We start from the raw sequence: 16209 nt of genomic DNA on the forward strand, positions 1-16209 counted from the left end.
CTTTGTATGATATGGTTAGTGTTCTAACCTGCAAAAGATTAAGGGCAAAGTGATAAAGATGAGTTAAAAGAAAAAGCATAATGTTAAGAAACGAAAAGTCCACCACGGTGGGCCTCGAACCCACAATCTCCCGCTCCGGAGGCGGTCATCTATTTTACGATCTTGTTTGGAATTTAACATGATCTGTGTTTGAGAATAGAAACTATTTGCTGGCTCCACAAAGGTAATTAAAACTCCAGAATCATAATGCAGAAAGAAAATGGACAGGTTCCAATCCAAGTCTATGACCTTGTAGCTTTTTTCATCGGACTCTCTCATGCTGATGAACCCACCATGGGCATGTTTGGTTCCATTGCCCATTCAGTCCAAGATCCATCATAGATTGGCACATCAGTTTTTCCCAGACGATGAAGTCCCTGACCAGTAAGAGAAATCAGTCTCTCTGTTTTTTTTTACCGTAAGGTCACAAAAAAAAATTGACTGAATTCTCTATAAGCATACAGAAAAGTTACCAATGCCAAAATACAAGCTGTTACACCGGTTCCACATGAGGCCATGATTGGACTGTCCATGGAAATGTCTGCAGAGAAACTAAATGGTGATCGCTTGGAAAAAAAAAAAACTATTTTGGAAAATGTGTGTTAACAAGATGAATTTTAGTTTACCTTCTTCTTCAAACCGTTTCTTAAGCTCCTCAGCTGGTAACAGTATTTGAGAAGAATCAAACATCTGCATACGAACATATTATCACATTTTCTGTTGTCAAAGCGCAAAAATAATAACTGTAAGCTCTCCAATTTTTACAGTGGCTTACCTGGGGAAAAGGGACACACTTGCTACGGGGTATATGACCGCTTGGTATTCCTTTGCGAGGTTCTGGAGCAGTACCATCAAATCTGTTAAATAGTAAAGTTTACATTAGAAATGCAATTTTATTCCACAATAAACAACTTTTTTGGAAGCATACCTAGCTTTTGCACGTGCATCTATGTGCTGATAAGTCTTATTCTCCATATTTTCCTTGACCTGTCAATTAAAAATAGCTTTTCAAGAAAACTATCCATAAACATCTAATCTATCTATACACTTGAGTTATAACAAGAGTGACAACTTTGAATATGCACACTAGTTTGCTAGTCTGCTTCAATTTCACTAAAGATTTGATTTTGAGCAACAAAAAGAGTGATCATGGAACCAATCTTGAAGTTTAGGAAACACTAACCTGATCAAGTGTCCATACAAGATGTGGCTGGAACTTCGTCTTGAAAGTTACTGGACTAATCTGAGCAGCAAAGATGTGTATAAACCATAAGTAACAGTAAACAGACTGAAACTGCAATTTACATTGGCAAAAAGCATTTATATGAATGAGCAAACTTACTGATTGTCCTTTATAAATTTTCTCTACAACCTCACTTGCTGCATTGGCTTTCAAAATGGCATCACTTGTAGCACTAGATTCAACGTCATAGCCTGAAGCACGCCATTTCGGTAAGCCTCCATCAAGTACCCATACATTTTCATGTCCAAAGACTCTAAACATCCTGTTTTGATAAAAAACAAGGGTTCATCAGATTTGATAACACCTCCAAAAATAAAAAAGTATTTAGCGAAGGCAAAAAGCTTAGGGACATGAGATCTGTAACCCACCACCAAACCCGAGCTGCGCTAAAGATGCCCTTTCCATCATACACAACCACTCCATCTTTGTTCTCGATTCCAAGAGCAGAACAAGCAGCAGCAAAAGCTTCCTCAGACGGTAGCATGTGTGGTAACTGTCACATGTGATTCATATAATATACAAAAACGTATTGGTGGTTAGTTGTGCATTCATAAGACGCATAGAAGCTCAAAACCAGAAGCAATACCAAAAGGTTTTAATAGGAAAGTTGTAAAGAAAAAAGACATTCACAATCAAAATTAAGTTGACAATATTTTCCACTTTAGTATCTGCAATCAAGGGTATACTTTCTGTTAAGGTTTCACTCGGACATGAATCATAATGGTGATGGTCAACAAGTTAGAAATAAACAACATGATAACATCGTCTCTAAGGGGAAAAAAAGACCGTGATAGCTTACATTAGTTCTTCTATCTGATATTCCATCCAAATCAAAGAAGAGAGCACCTGGAATATGAGCAACCTGTACAAGAAGGCAACATACAAGAAAATCAACATAAAGCCTGTCTTAAGTTTCATAGCGCTCATCCAGATCAAAGGCTTAAAAGCTTTTATTTATCTAGTTATCTAACAAAATGTACATAGTCCTTACTTGATACTCTTGGATTGGGTTTCTTTGCTCATGTGGCATGTACCATGAGGCATCCAACACCTGACCAGACAAAGAAACATCTTACAATAAGATTAAGAATCATTGGAGACGACAAAAGTCTTGAAGAAGTGTGAAAATTACAATCATAATAATCCATTACATAAAAAAATAGCTGTTTACCTTTATATCAGCCTCTCTGAGATTAGAGTGGAGCCAATCAACAGAAACAACTGGTTCTTTGGTAGACATGGATGATGTCGCGTAACCAGCTTTTGGTCCAATTCCAGTAGAAGAAGCCATAACTCGACCAACGTAGGGAGCTGAATAGGCAGAGCGTAACTGTGAGCTGAATGCTCTCTTCTGAAATTACCATCGTTACAAAAGATTCATCTCAAACAACAAAGGAGAGAATCTCAAATCGAATTGATTAGAACTTACATTCACAACTGTTGCGAAACCACGAGACTTCTGCGGGAGAGTAGAAGATAGAGAAGGATTAATCACGCAGCGACCAGCTACCAATAAAGTTCTTGACAGAAGGGTCGAAGCCATATAAGTGCAGAGCAAAACAGTTGTTCAGTTTTAAAGCCGCCAACTTTCTGTCAGATTCTCACCGGGAACCAAAGCTGGCAACTTTCTCTCGAGCGTTGTTATTAACGATGCTGCTTCTGATCAGTGTTCCGACACCTGATCCGGACTTTGATTGGTTAGTCTTCTTCCTTTATCGGGTTCTCTTAAACGTAAAAAATGCTAAAGCAATATATAATTTGGTCTTTGATCATCTTTTATCCATAGGCCCATTAAAGGCACAAATCTTCTAGCCCAGAAAATTTTGATGGTAATTTTTGAAAATTCTGATTAAATTTTCTGATTTTTTTTATTATATATAATACCGATTAAAGTATTTTATTTATAATTTTTTTACTATGGAAAAAAACCAAAGTTAGTATAAGTAGTTTGGTATTAGCTTATTTTTGTTATTGACAATCTATTTAAATTTAAAGTTTAATTTTATCATTCATATTTAATTTAAATACTTATAAAGTTTAAGTCTTGATATTTTTTTATCATATTTCATAAGTTTTTTTTTGACAACTATTTCATAAGTCTTAACTGGTTAGAAAAATTGTTAAATTAGTCTAATTTTTATTTTTATATTTTGTTTGTCAAACGAAAATAAAAATAAAGACAAATATGTTTTTAAAATGTGTTTTAAAACATAAAATATTTTTATACTTTTCAATAGCTAATATATTATTATATAATAAAATTAATTTATTTATTAATTCATGGTTAATAATAATATAGTCAGCTGCGAAAACCAGATACGTACGGGTATATAAATGATTGTTTTGTAATTCTTTCAGCCTCCAAATTTAATCGTCAGCGGCTGATAAAGAATGGGGATCACGTCATCCACCGAGCCCAATTCTAGATACCACCTGTTCACGTTAGAGAAACTCCACCAACTGAAAGAGGAGAAATTGGAGGACATGCCGGAGAAAAAGAGAGTTGGAATACAAACAATATCCGAAGCTTCTCAAGAAGTGTGGTGGAACGGGATCCACGCCTTATTCCCCACCAAGGGAGAATTGTCAATAGATCCTCCAAAGGAAGGAGGCACAGAGATGGACGAGGACGACCAAGTATTTGAGAGGTTTTCAGATTTCATGAAAGAAGGTGGTTGCAAAGAGTCTTTTAGTGCTCTGGTAGACTGTCTTGAGGACACTTAAAGTATGGGTAAGTGTAAGGAACACACTTGCCGATTCTGAAGAAGTGAATGGATGCTCGCATTAGTTACTATGAGCCGATTCTCGCTCTTGCGAAAGCTAAAGAGGAAAAGGACTTCGCATTGCAGAAGAGCTGGTTGCCAGCGAGCAAGCCGGAAATGACTAAGAGGTTTTCAATATTGGCTTGTGGAAAATTTGTTGCCACTTTTGCTTTACTAAGTGTTGGGAAAATTACCCAATATCGATGAGATGAAGATGGGATTAGACAACTAAAAGATTTAAGAAGAAGACTCTTTATAATTTTGGAAAGGGTTTACAAAGATTTTGTTTTGAGAACTCTCTCTTACAAATATTTTCTCTCTTTGTTTTCTTGATGTGGGATGATTACAAATGGTCCTAAGCACCCCTATTTATATAAGTGGAGGAGCACACTCCAATAAGTTCTAGATTTCTCTAAATTATTATTTATTTCAAAATATCTAACTCCATAACTTTCTCTCTTCTTCTACACAATTCTTCTTCTACACACTTCTTCATCCTTCTCCATTTTTCTCTACATATCTCTTCTTCTTGGGCTCTTGGGTTATAACTTGATTAGTTATTATTCTTGGGCTAATGAGGGAAAACCCAACAAATCTCCCCCTTCCCGATTTAGCCCGAAACCGTTGCCATCCCCGTGCCTTTGCAGCAATCTTCAAACTTCTTGATCGGTAATACTTTGGTCATAAAGTCTGACCAGTTTTCATCGGTGTGTACCTTGTTGAGATGTAGAAGCTTCTCTTCAAGAACTTCTCGAATCCAATGATGCCGAATGTCGATGTGCTTCGAGCGAGAGTGAAATGTTGGATTCTTTGCTAGGTGAATAGCACTTTGGTTGTTACATAGCATGTTGTACTTTTCTTGTTTTACTCCTAACTCAAGCAAGAAATTCTTCATCCATAGCATCTCCTTGCACGCTTCCGTTGCTGCGATATACTCTGCTTCTGTGGTGGATAAGGCAACACACTTTTGTAGCTTCGATTGCCAGGAAACAGCTCCCCCTGCAAAGGTAGTCACATATCCTGATATTGACTTTCTTGAGTCTTTATCACCAGCCCAATCTGCATCAGTATAACCGCTTAACTCTAATTTTCCATTGCCAAAACATAGAAACTTTTTCGTTGTGCCTCTTAGATAGCGTAGAATCCACTAACTGCTTTCCAATGCTCCTTTCCTGGGTTTGCTAGAAAGCGACTCACAACTCCTACTGCATAGGCAATGTCCGGTCTGGTGCACACCATAGCATACATGAGACTGCCTACTGCTGATGCATATGGGGTAGTCTTCATTTCTTCTTTCTCTTTCTCACTTGTTGGACTTTGCTTCGAACTTAACTTGAAATGTCCACCAAGTGGAGTGTTCACTGGCTTTGCCTTATTCTTGTTGAATCTCTCCAATACCCTTTCAACATATCGTTCTTGGGATAACCACAAAAGCTTCTTTGGTCTATCCCGAGTGATCTTCATTCCTAGAATCTGTCTCGCTTGCCCCAGATCTTTCATCGCAAAGGACTCTCCTAAGTCTTTCTTCAATGCGGCTATTTTGTTGCGATCTTGGCCCACAATCAACATATCGTTAACATAGAGTAATAATATGAGAAAATCGCCGCTTTCGTACCTCTTTATAAAAACGCAATGATCGTTCTTGGTTTTCTTGAAGTTGTGATCCACCATGAAGGAGTCAAACTTCTTGTACCATTGTCTTGGGGCTTGCTTGAGGCCATAAAGAATTTTCTTTAGTCGGCACACCAAGTCTTCTTTTTCTGGAACCTTGAATCCTTCAGGTTGCTCCATATAGATCTCCTCCTCGAGTTCACCATGTAGAAAGGCCGTCTTAACATCGAGTTGTTCAATCTCTAAGTCTAGAACCGCTGCTAGACCGAGAACCACTCGGATAGAGGACATCTTCACCACTGGAGAGAATATTTCTTCGAAATCTATACCTTTCTTCTGGTTGAATCCTTTCACAACCAATCGGGCTTTGTATCTTGGATTTAAGCTTCTCTCCTCATACTTCAACTTGTACACCCACTTGTTCTTCAAGGCTCTCTTTCCTTTTGGTAGCTTCACTAGCTCGTAAGTGTGATTATCATGCAAAGATTGCATTTCATCTTGCATGGCTTCAACCCATTCATTTCTATGAGTGTCTTCTATGGCCTCCTCATAGCTTTGAGGCTCCCCCTCATCTGTAAGATTAACATACTCATCTCGATAATATCTTACAGATGGTCTTGTCTCTCTTCCAGACCTTCTTGGTTCATGTTCTTCATCAGGCTCCACTTGATCTTCTTCTTCACTTTCATCACCATTTGGATCCATGATAGTAATCTCTTCTTCTGGATTAGCGCCATCTCCAATCGCTTGTTCATGATCTTGGGGATTATGAGCTTCTTCTTTCCTTACAACCCTTAGCTTTGGTCTCTTTGAATTTTTGATGTCTTCGATTGTTTGATCTTCGAAGAAAACAACATCTCTGCTCCGGATAGCTTTTCTGTTAACCGGATCCCAAAGCCGATAGCCGAATTCGTCTTTTAGTGATCCAAGATAAATGCACTCTTTAGTCTTAGAGTCTAGCTTGGATCGTTCATCTTTAGGGATATGGACGAATGCTCTGCAACCGAACACCTTCAAATGGTTGTAAGAGACCTTCTTACCCGACCAAACTTCCTCCGGGACATCGCCTTCCAAAGGAACTGATGGTGTAAGATTTATGACGTCCACTGCAGTTTTTATGGCTTCTCCCCAAAATGGCTTGGGTAGTTTAGCGTGAGAGAGCATGCACCGAACTATTTCTGTAATCGTTCGATTCATTCTTTCTGCTAGCCCATTCAGTTGTGGCGTCTTTGGTGGTGACTTCTCCATCTTGATTCCATGAGCTTTGCAAAATTCTTCAAAGGGACCTCGGTACTCTCCACCATTGTCAGATCGAACACACTTGAGTTTTTGACCCGTACTTCGCTCTGCTTGGGCTACAAATTCCTTGAAAGCATCAAGAACTTGATCTTTTGACTTCAAAAGGTATACCCATACTTTTCTTGAGTGGTCATCAATAAAGGTGACGAAATATGATGCCCCTCCATTGGATTTCTCAGACATGGAGCATACGCCAGTATGCACAAGATCAAGAATATGCTTTCTTCTCATAGGCGTAGATGATTTTCGAAAAGCGACCCTATGTTGTTTTCCGGCTAAGAAATCATGACATGGTGAGAGAGGAATACCTTTCATATCAGGAAGAAGCTTCTTGCGAGAAAGTATATTTAAACCTTTCTCACTCATATGTCCGAGTCTTCGGTGCCATATATCGATGTCATCACTTGCGACATTTACTTCTTCCTTGCAAAGCTTGGCTTGAGTAACGTATAATGAGCCTTCTTTTCTTCCTCGAGCCATGATCAAACTTCCTTTGGTTAACTTCCATTTGCCACCACCAAAATGACTGTCCAATCCGACATCATCGAGCTTTCCGGTTGATATGAGATTGAGTCGCATGTCGGGAACATGTCTCACATCCTTGAGAACTATCTTACATCCAGTGCTTGATGTAAGAATAACATCCCCCTTTCCAATGACCTTGCTTCTTCCTTGATTTCCCATTTGAACATTACCAAAGTCACCACTTTGATAGGTTGTGAAGAAGCTTCCATGAGGGGTGACGTGAAAAGAAGCACCAGAATCAACGATCCATGAGCTATCATCAGAGCTAAGATTATATTCTCCAACGAGATATAATTCTTCGCTCTGGTCTTCCACAATGGTGGTAGTCTTGTCTTCATGCTTCTTTGTAGGATTGAACCGGTCTGGTTTGATATTACCGGCTTGTTTGTCTTTCTTGAGAAACCGACATTCCGACTTCATGTGACCCGGTTTGCCACAATAATAGCAAGTAACTCTCGGACGTGACTTAGATCTTCCTCGAGATTGGTCTCGTCCTCTGCTTCTGTTTTGGCCACGAGTCTCTTCTCTACCTCGTCTATCAACAATGTTAGCTTCTGAATAAGAACTCGAACCTCGCTCCTTCCTGCGAACTTCTTCGTTTAGAAGGCTATCAGTGATGGTGTCCATGGTAAGCTTTCCCTCCGGTGCTGAATTGCTTAGAGTGACAACTAGTGTGTCCCAACTCTCCGGTAGTGAACTAAGGAGTAAAAGGGCTTGCATTTCGTCTTCAACCTTCATATCAACTTTGTTAAGCTGATTTACAATCCCCTTGAAATTGTTCAAGTGCTCCATCATGCTCTGGCCATCCTTGTACTCCAACTTTACCAACCGTCGAACAAGAAGAGCTTTGTTTCGAGGTGTTTTCTTTTGAATCATGGATTCAAGTTTTGTCCATAATTCAAAAGCATTTGTGTAGGTAGAAACATGTTCAAAGAGAGATCGGTCAATGTACTTACGGATTACAGCAACCGCCTTTCGGTTTAGTATTTCCCATGTTTTGTCATCCTTTCCTTCCTGCTTCTCCTTCATGATGATGGGTTCATGCAAATCCTTACAATAAAGGTGATCTTCCATCATCGGTTTCCAATAAGAGTAGTTGTCTGTCGTGAGTTTGAACATGTCACCTTCAACGGTAACGGTAGCCTCCATCTTGAGTCTCACGGGTCTTGATGTTATGTTTGAGCCTAGCTCTGATACCACTTGTTGGGAAAATTACCCAATATCGATGAGATGAAGATGGGATTAGACAACTAAAAGATTTAAGAAGAAGACTCTTTATAATTTTGGAAAGGGTTTACAAAGATTTTGTTTTGAGAACTCTCTCTTACAAATGTTTTCTCTCTTTGTTTTCTTGATGTGGGATGATTACAAATGGTGCTAAGCACCCCTATTTATACAAGTAGAGGAGCACACTCCAATAAGTTCTAGATTTCTCTAAATTATTATTTATTTCAAAATATCTAACTTCATAACTTTCTCTCTTTTTCTACACAATTCTTCTTCTACACACTTCTTCATCCTTCTCCATTTTTCTTTACGTATCTCTTCTTCTTGGGCTCTTGGGTTATAACTTGATTAGTTATTATTCTTGGGCTAACGAGGGAAAACCCAACACTAAGGAATGAAATAATACTTGTTTTTTGTTTTTTTTCATGGTTAATATTAGAAGATATAATTTGCTTTGAAGTTAGATTACTTTTCTTTATGTCGACGAAGTGAAGAAATATTGTCTTGTTTATGGTTCCTTCTAGTCCCAACCTTTTTTCAAGAAGGTACAGTGTCAGGATTTATATGGATATACACATATCCTATTTACCACCCTTCTTTGTTCAATACTTTTTACAATGTTTTGGAAAGGACATGTTTCTTCTATCATCACTTATAATGGTTATATATGTATGAGAAGTTTGAAAGAGATTACACTGTTTTGGAATATTTTTAAAAAAGATATTACAAGATCTAATTTTGTTTGTATTTTAAAATTCTACCAAATCTCCCCTCAAAATCTTGGTCAAAGTCCAAAATCCAAATATCTCAGCTAAATTCCACCAAATATGAAATCCTAAAACTTTTCCAAAATCTCCCCTTAGTGATTTTTTTCTTTGTCGTGATAAAGCCTAAATTTCTAGGTTAAAGGTCGGCGACTTAAACTAGCTAGGGTTTGTACGGGTATATAAATAATTGTGCTGTCATTCTTTCAGCCTCTCTAAATCTAATCGTCAGCTGCTCTGATAAAGAATGGGGATCACGTCATCCACCGAGTCAAATTCTAGATACGACCTGTTCACGTTAGAGAAACTCCACGAACTGAAACTGAAAGAGGAGAAGAATCTGGACGACCATCCCGACAAAGAGAAAATACTAGAGATGGCCCAAGTTTCTCTAGAAGTATGGTGGAACGGGCTCCACGCCTTATTCCCCACCACCAAGGGAGAATTGTCAACAGATCAAACCAAGGAAGGAGTCACCGAGATGGACGACGACGACGACCAAGTATTTGAGAGGTTTTCCGATTTCATGAAGGATGGTGGTTGCAAAGATTCTTTTAAGTCTTTAGTAGACTGTCTTGAGTCTAATCCAAGAATGGCTAAGTGTAAGGAACACCTTCCCGTTCTGAAAAAGTGTATGGATGCTCGCATTAATTACTATGAGCCGATTCTCGCTCTTGCGAAAGCTACAGAGGAAAAGGCCTTTGCCTTCGCCAAAGAGGAAATACGAAAGATGGACCTGGCTGCCATGAACCGAGCTCAAGCTGGGGGTGACTGAAGTAAGAGGTTTTATGTTTTCAATATTGGTTTGTGGAAAATTTGTTGCCACTTTTGCTTTACTATGCAATGAAATATATACTTGTTTTTTCATGATTATTATTAGAGATATAATTTTTTCATGATTATTATTAGAGATATAATTGGCTCTGAAGTTCATTACTTTTCTTTACGTCAACGAAGTGAAGAAATATTGTCGTCCTTGTGTTTGCTTGACTTGAACGTGAATTGTCAGACCTCTGTTCCTTCTAGTCCCAAAACATTTTTCAATAATATATCAGGATTATACGGATATACATAGACATGTCAATTAGGGCCGAAGCCCGTAGCCCGAACCCGCCCAGCCCTAAAAATTACTGGGCTTGGGCTTAGCTTTATAAGCCCAAACAAAAATTGGGCCTTTCGGGCTAAGCCCATTTGGGCTTTGGGTATTTTGGGCTTAAGCCCGTTTTGGCTAGGGCCGGCCCGAAAACCCGAAATTTATATTTTATCGTAAATATTATCCTTCTTTCTTGTAATCGAAACTATTATTAATATTGATATATTATTTTAATATTTTTATTCAAACTCTAATAAAGCAAATATAAAAGTTGTTAATGCACTTTATTGTTTCATCATTACAAGTGTTACATTTTAAATTTTACAAAAGTACCTTCTTCTTTCATGTACAACATTTTTTTATTTTAAAAATACAAAGTATGAAACGTTTGACCATGTTTATCATAAATTTTGTTCTCTTATATTTTTTTGTTTTAATTGATAATTGATTATTTAAATCTTATTAAATTTGGTTTGTGTATAAAATGTTTTTAAAGCATACAAAAAAATTAAAAATTTGTGATAGAGAAGAAAATTTTAAACTCACTTTATATATTTTTTATTTTTTTTAAATGAAACTCTTTTTTTTAATGAAAATTCACATGTATTAAAACGATGGAAGTGACAATGACAAATTATTTTTCAAAAAGCCCACAAAAGCCCGAAAAGCCCTATAGCCCTATAAGGGCCGGGCCGGACTTTGAATTCTAGGCCCAAATTATTTTCATATAATATAGACACGAAGAAACAGAACCAGAAGATTACAAAAAGCTTAAGGAAGACCAAGGCTTTATGATCAGAAACATTACCAGCTTGTTCTGGGAGAGATCTCCAATTCTCATGACCATACTTGTTAATGAAAGAGATGAGTTTCAGGTCTTCGTCGTAGCTCCATTGTCCTCTCTTCACTTTGGTTTTGTCACAACATGGCGCTCTTCCTTTGCCCATTCTCTATACTATCTCACATACACACTTTTGATGATTCATTTACCAGATTCAAAAAATATTTATCTAATCATAAATTACAAACTATATAATCAATCACAATGTACTACTTTTCTTTCAGACACTTTATATGCAATCACAATGTAATTGAAATTTATAGGAAGTGTAAAATCAAAATTGGAAATATGAATGGATGTGTGATTGGAGTTACAATTTTGTTTTACAAAAACGTAGACAATGGAAATATGGTATATCCAACACAAAGACGAACCAATCCGTTGACACAAAGCGCATCCACACCTTTCTCTGTGGCTTCTCTAGTGATCTGAGAGAAACCATCTTGGTGGAAACAAGTTAATTCCGGGTTCCAATGGTCTAGAGCGAAAAACTTCCACTCAGTCTGGTAACGTTTATTCCACCTTTTTCAAACATTGCGATATCCAGATTCGCCGCTCTCAAGAGACAGACGGCTACCTTTGTTTCGTCGGCGGTTCCCAGAATGATTTGAAGCAAAACAAAATAACCGGAAAGTCGTACCAAAAATCGGAATTATATTGAACCGGTTTTAGTTATTTTTTTCTTTGTCGTGATAAGGCCTAAACAAAGGTCGGCGATTAAACTAGGTATGTACGGGTATATAAATCATTGTTCTGTCATTCTCTGAAAGAAGAAATATTATCACTGCATGTCACTTTCCTCGTCTTTATTTACATCCTAGGACACATTGTTATACAGACACACTTTCTTCAACTACTTCTTCGCCTTTCGTTAGATTCCAATTATAAAACAGCTAACTATTTTCTAACTAAATTCTCTTTTGGCCGGATTTATCTCCAACCATTGATCATTTTAAAGCTCCAAGGATTGAGATTTAATATGCCAGATCTAGAAAAGATATATTTTTGCCATTTAATAACAACCATTCGATCAACATCTCTTCCTCTTATTTTCGACGACCCAGATTACTCTGCACATTTAAGGTTCTTCTTCTCTTCCTTACGCGTCTAACTTTTGTTTTGTGTTCATCAGAGAAAAAGCTTGAAACTTTGATAATTAATCCCAGATTCTCAATCTTGATTATTGGATTCTAAGTTGTGGTTTGTGAGGTAACCTTATTTAACAATTTGTTTTACCGTAATCTCAACATCTCATCTCTCTATGATTAACAATTTTGATTCTTGTTGTAGGTATCTTCCATAAATCCACCGTCCATCGTAAAATTATGTCTTTCCGGTAATCTCTAACCCCGATTCCTAATTCGATCTCTCTCTAACTCGATTCATCACAGTTTCACGATACATCGTCGAAGTTATCACCTTTTCTTTCTTCGCCAACTATGCCGCCACGGCTTCCTCCCTTACGCCGTCCAAAAGCCTTAGGCCACCCTTAATTTTCTTGCCCTTTCATCTTAGAGAACATCAAATTGTTTAAAGATGTTCTCTCCTCATTCGCATCCGTCGCATCAAAATCTCATCTTCCTGCTGAATTCTATGGCGGATACGTTGTCTCACTTAGCTTTGGGTCTCTGATAATATTTGTTTGTCTGGAAAATTTATTTACAGATTGAAGATGATGTATTACATTAGTTTGTTTTGTAAGCTGAAAGCATATTTAGGCAGCCTAGAGCAATGCAGGCTATGAACACTAGTTTCACTTTGCAGTGTCGTTTTTAAGGCTTGATTCTCGTCTTATTCCTCCTGCAACTTCATCGAAAGCACTAACATTGATGTATATTGTACAATCAATATCGTATCCACGTGTATATATAATTTTTGCTGTCCACATGTACACATATATAATTCTTGCTATCCATGTGTACAATCAATACATACACAAATGTTTTTGCTATCAACATGTACACAAAGAAATCTTTTCATTTTTGATTAAGAATTCATATTTATTTATGTAAATAAAAAAATTCTTAAGAGATGGAATTTCTGCACATAAACATGGACTAAAATGTGTCATACATCGAACATTCTTTTTCATCCATATGTTCACCTGATCTTATGTACAACAACCATAAACTTTTATTGAACTTCGATGTACACATGTACATATTGCATGACATAGCCAAACTTGTTAGCCAAACTTGTTATCACCTTTTCAAAATGTGTTATATATCCAACATTTTTTTCATCCATATGTACACCTGATTTTGTGTACAACAATCGTAAACTTTTATTAAACTTTGATGTACACATGTACATATTGCATGACATAGCCAAACTTGTACACCTGATCTTGTGTACAACAACCATAAACTTTTATTGAACTTCGATGTACACATGTACATATTGCATGACATAGCCAAACTTGTACACCTGATCTTGTGTACAACAACCATAAACTTTTATTGAACTTTGATGTACACATGTACATATTACATGACATAGCCAAACATGTAGTACACAAATACTATAAATGTTGGCCTTACTTACATGTATACAAAGAAGAACACATTTTCAAATCAACAATCATTTATGCTATTTCATATTACATACTCAAAACAATCAAAATATTGTAATATCATACATATTATACTACAACAAAATAACTATACACACCGAAATTTTAGCTTCCACTACAAGAAATATGGGTTTCAAATATGGGCATATTTGAAAACGCTATAATAATGTATGGTTTTAACGTAACACTTAGTTTTAATAGCAAAACATAATTAAAAACGCTATGTTTGGCTATTTAAAACCCTAAACTCAGAACATATTTTAAACCCTAAATTATAAATACAAACCTAAAGCTCAAATATTTTCCTATTCTAATCTTAAATCTTAAGTTTAAATTTAATTTTTAATATTTTTAAATCTTATTTTCAATTCAAATCTTAAATCTAAACCTCAAACCCTAAATCATTTACATCTTTTCAAACTATAAACCCTATATCCCTATTAAAACATCATATAAACACTAAACTTTAAATAAAAAATCCCAAATCTAATATTTCCAAGTTTTAATAAAACAAAAAACTAAAAAAAATAATTATAAATATATGATCTTTTCAACTTTTCTTTTTCAAACCTTAAATTAACCTTTGAACCCTATCACACAAACCTTTGCTTTAAAATCTTATATGTTAAATCTGAAATTCAATAGTTCTTTTCGCAACTTTATAATTGTAAATAATAATTTAATTTTTATATAAATAAAACTAGTTACATAATAAAATTATAATTTTTAAAACATATATTAAATAAAAACAATGTTGATTAGTTAATCAATGACTATTGATTCCTTTTAATCCAATGGTTACAACTCACTCTTTTGTTAATCATTTCCCTTCTTTCTCATTGGTCAATTAATAAAACAAAGAGTAAAAAATTTCATTGGTTAAAACAGGATGGTGAGGATAGCTACTATATTTGATCTCCACCGTTGATATAACTCAATCTAACGGACAAAAGTGATTCAGTTTAATATTTTTTTTTTGCTTTATCTCTTTCGTCTTCTTTCTCACGATCTCTCGTCTCCTCCTCTCTCACCATCTCTTCAATCTTCTTGCTCATGATAACTCATCTGAAATTCTCCTCTCCCATCATCTCATATCCTGCAATCATCTTCTCCTATCAATCCTCCTCTTTCATCACCTATTCAATCCTCATCTCACGATCTCTCAAACTCGTCGTCTGTCGCAACGGGTTCAAGCTCACCACCATCACCATGACCTCGCCTCCTCCTCTTTGGGTTGTCTCTTCTTATGTGTTCATCTTCTTTTCATCTTTTTTTTTTCTAATAAAATCTATTACTTTTGTTCACAGATCTAGAATAATGAGGAAAGGGATGCGCGCCAGAGGTGAAGGTTGACATAGGGGAGATGCACCGGAGGTGTTACGAACCAGAGACGGAGGTGTTATGAACCAGAGACGGAGGCGGAGGTAGATGTGGTTCAGAGCAAGGTGATTTGAGGCGGGGGCATGAGGAGGCGGAGGCCCGAAGACGTGGAAGCACCCAGAGGTCGAAGACGGCGGAGTTAAGAAGATTGGTTTAGTCGTTTCTGTATTAGGTTTAGTTAGTAAATAGGTTTAGGTTAAATCTTGGTTTAAGTTTTTGGTTTAGTTTTGATTTATTTTCTAATGTGTATACCATATTCTTTTTGTAAACCAGTTTTATTATAAATCAGTTTAAATAATAAACAAAATTTTAAATATATAAACCAGTTTAAATTTTAATTATGTTATTAGTTTTAAACAATTAAATTTCCATAAATAATTTTTAAAATAAATAATTTTAATATAAGTAATAGCATTTATGACACGCTATTAAATAATATTTAATTGTAGATAGAAAAGCGCTATCGTATCGGAAGAAAAGATAGCAGCGCAAAAAATCGCTATCTAATGTCATTTACCTATTATGACGGGCGATGATACAACGTTTCAAAAACCGCTATAGTATCGTTATATAGCGTTATTCGTCCGCTATTAAAACGCATTTTTCTTGTAGTGTTCTTAAATATTTTGTTGTACACAAGTATAAATGTCCATTGATCCCAAAACATGGATGTATACTTGATGTCTACATCTCACCCCGTTGATGAATACATATTTAAGCTGGTGCTAAACCCCGATACCAGTGAGAGGCATACAACCTCTTCGTCTGGCCCTCATGCATTACCAGCTCCAATCTCCTACACCAACAAACACAACATGTACATGTCAATCCAGTAAACTAAGATCGTGTACAT

The 16209-nt window shown here is 36.4% G+C and overlaps 3 protein-coding genes and 1 long non-coding RNA gene across 5 annotated transcripts; 3 read left to right on the forward strand and 1 right to left on the reverse strand.

Moving 5' to 3' along the window:
• Window positions 1-59: 59 nt before the first annotated feature.
• Window positions 60-3025, reverse strand: LOC106367455 (thiosulfate/3-mercaptopyruvate sulfurtransferase 2). Of its 2 annotated transcripts, XM_013807228.3 has the most exons (12): window positions 2712-3025; window positions 2454-2633; window positions 2274-2333; window positions 2082-2144; window positions 1651-1775; window positions 1382-1544; window positions 1223-1282; window positions 968-1026; window positions 815-896; window positions 666-729; window positions 513-580; window positions 60-416 (listed from the first exon to the last, which is right to left on the reverse strand). In XM_013807228.3, the coding sequence occupies exons 1-12, from the start codon at window positions 2823-2825 to the stop codon at window positions 315-317; spliced, it is 1140 nt and encodes a 379-aa protein (XP_013662682.1). In that variant the 5' UTR covers window positions 2826-3025; the 3' UTR covers window positions 60-314. The 2 variants fall into 2 exon arrangements, with proteins under 2 accessions (XP_013662682.1, XP_013662683.1); XM_013807229.2 differs by lacking the exons at window positions 2454-2633; window positions 2712-3025 and having other exon boundaries at window positions 1647-1775; window positions 2274-2326.
• Window positions 3026-3673: 648 nt separating this feature from the next.
• On the forward strand, window positions 3674-4006 carry LOC106363301. The gene has a single exon (XM_013803067.1). The coding sequence runs from the start codon at window positions 3674-3676 to the stop codon at window positions 4004-4006; it is 333 nt and encodes a 110-aa protein (XP_013658521.1).
• A 5711-nt stretch (window positions 4007-9717) lies between these two features.
• LOC106363302 lies at window positions 9718-10245 on the forward strand. The gene has a single exon (XM_013803068.2). It carries the CDS (start codon window positions 9718-9720, stop codon window positions 10243-10245), a length of 528 nt encoding a protein of 175 aa, XP_013658522.2.
• Window positions 10246-11877: 1632 nt separating this feature from the next.
• LOC111208287 lies at window positions 11878-13289 on the forward strand. The gene is made up of 2 exons (XR_002660265.2): window positions 11878-12613; window positions 12695-13289. It is a non-coding gene; the product is annotated as an uncharacterized LOC111208287 (long non-coding RNA).
• Window positions 13290-16209: the final 2920 nt, after the last annotated feature.

This window comes from Brassica napus, chromosome C5 (assembly GCF_020379485.1).
Source record: "Brassica napus cultivar Da-Ae chromosome C5, Da-Ae, whole genome shotgun sequence".
Classification (NCBI taxonomy): domain Eukaryota; kingdom Viridiplantae; phylum Streptophyta; class Magnoliopsida; order Brassicales; family Brassicaceae; genus Brassica; species Brassica napus.

What these genes read in the sequence shown, in the direction of transcription:
- LOC106367455 (XM_013807228.3), bottom strand. Translation starts at nt 2,825, where the DNA reads ATGGCTTCGACCCTTCTGTCAAGAACTTTATTGGTAGCTGGTCGCTGC. An exon ending in ACCCAATCCAAGAGTATCAA is followed by an intron (nt 2,145 to 2,273) that starts GTAAGGACTATG and finishes CTTCTTGTACAG; the next exon opens with GTTGCTCATATTCCAGGTGC. An exon ending in AAATTTATAAAGGACAATCA is followed by an intron (nt 1,283 to 1,381) that starts GTAAGTTTGCTC and finishes TTTGCTGCTCAG; the next exon opens with ATTAGTCCAGTAACTTTCAA.
- LOC106363301 (XM_013803067.1), top strand. Translation starts at nt 3,674, where the DNA reads ATGGGGATCACGTCATCCACCGAGCCCAATTCTAGATACCACCTGTTC.
- LOC106363302 (XM_013803068.2), top strand. Translation starts at nt 9,718, where the DNA reads ATGGGGATCACGTCATCCACCGAGTCAAATTCTAGATACGACCTGTTC.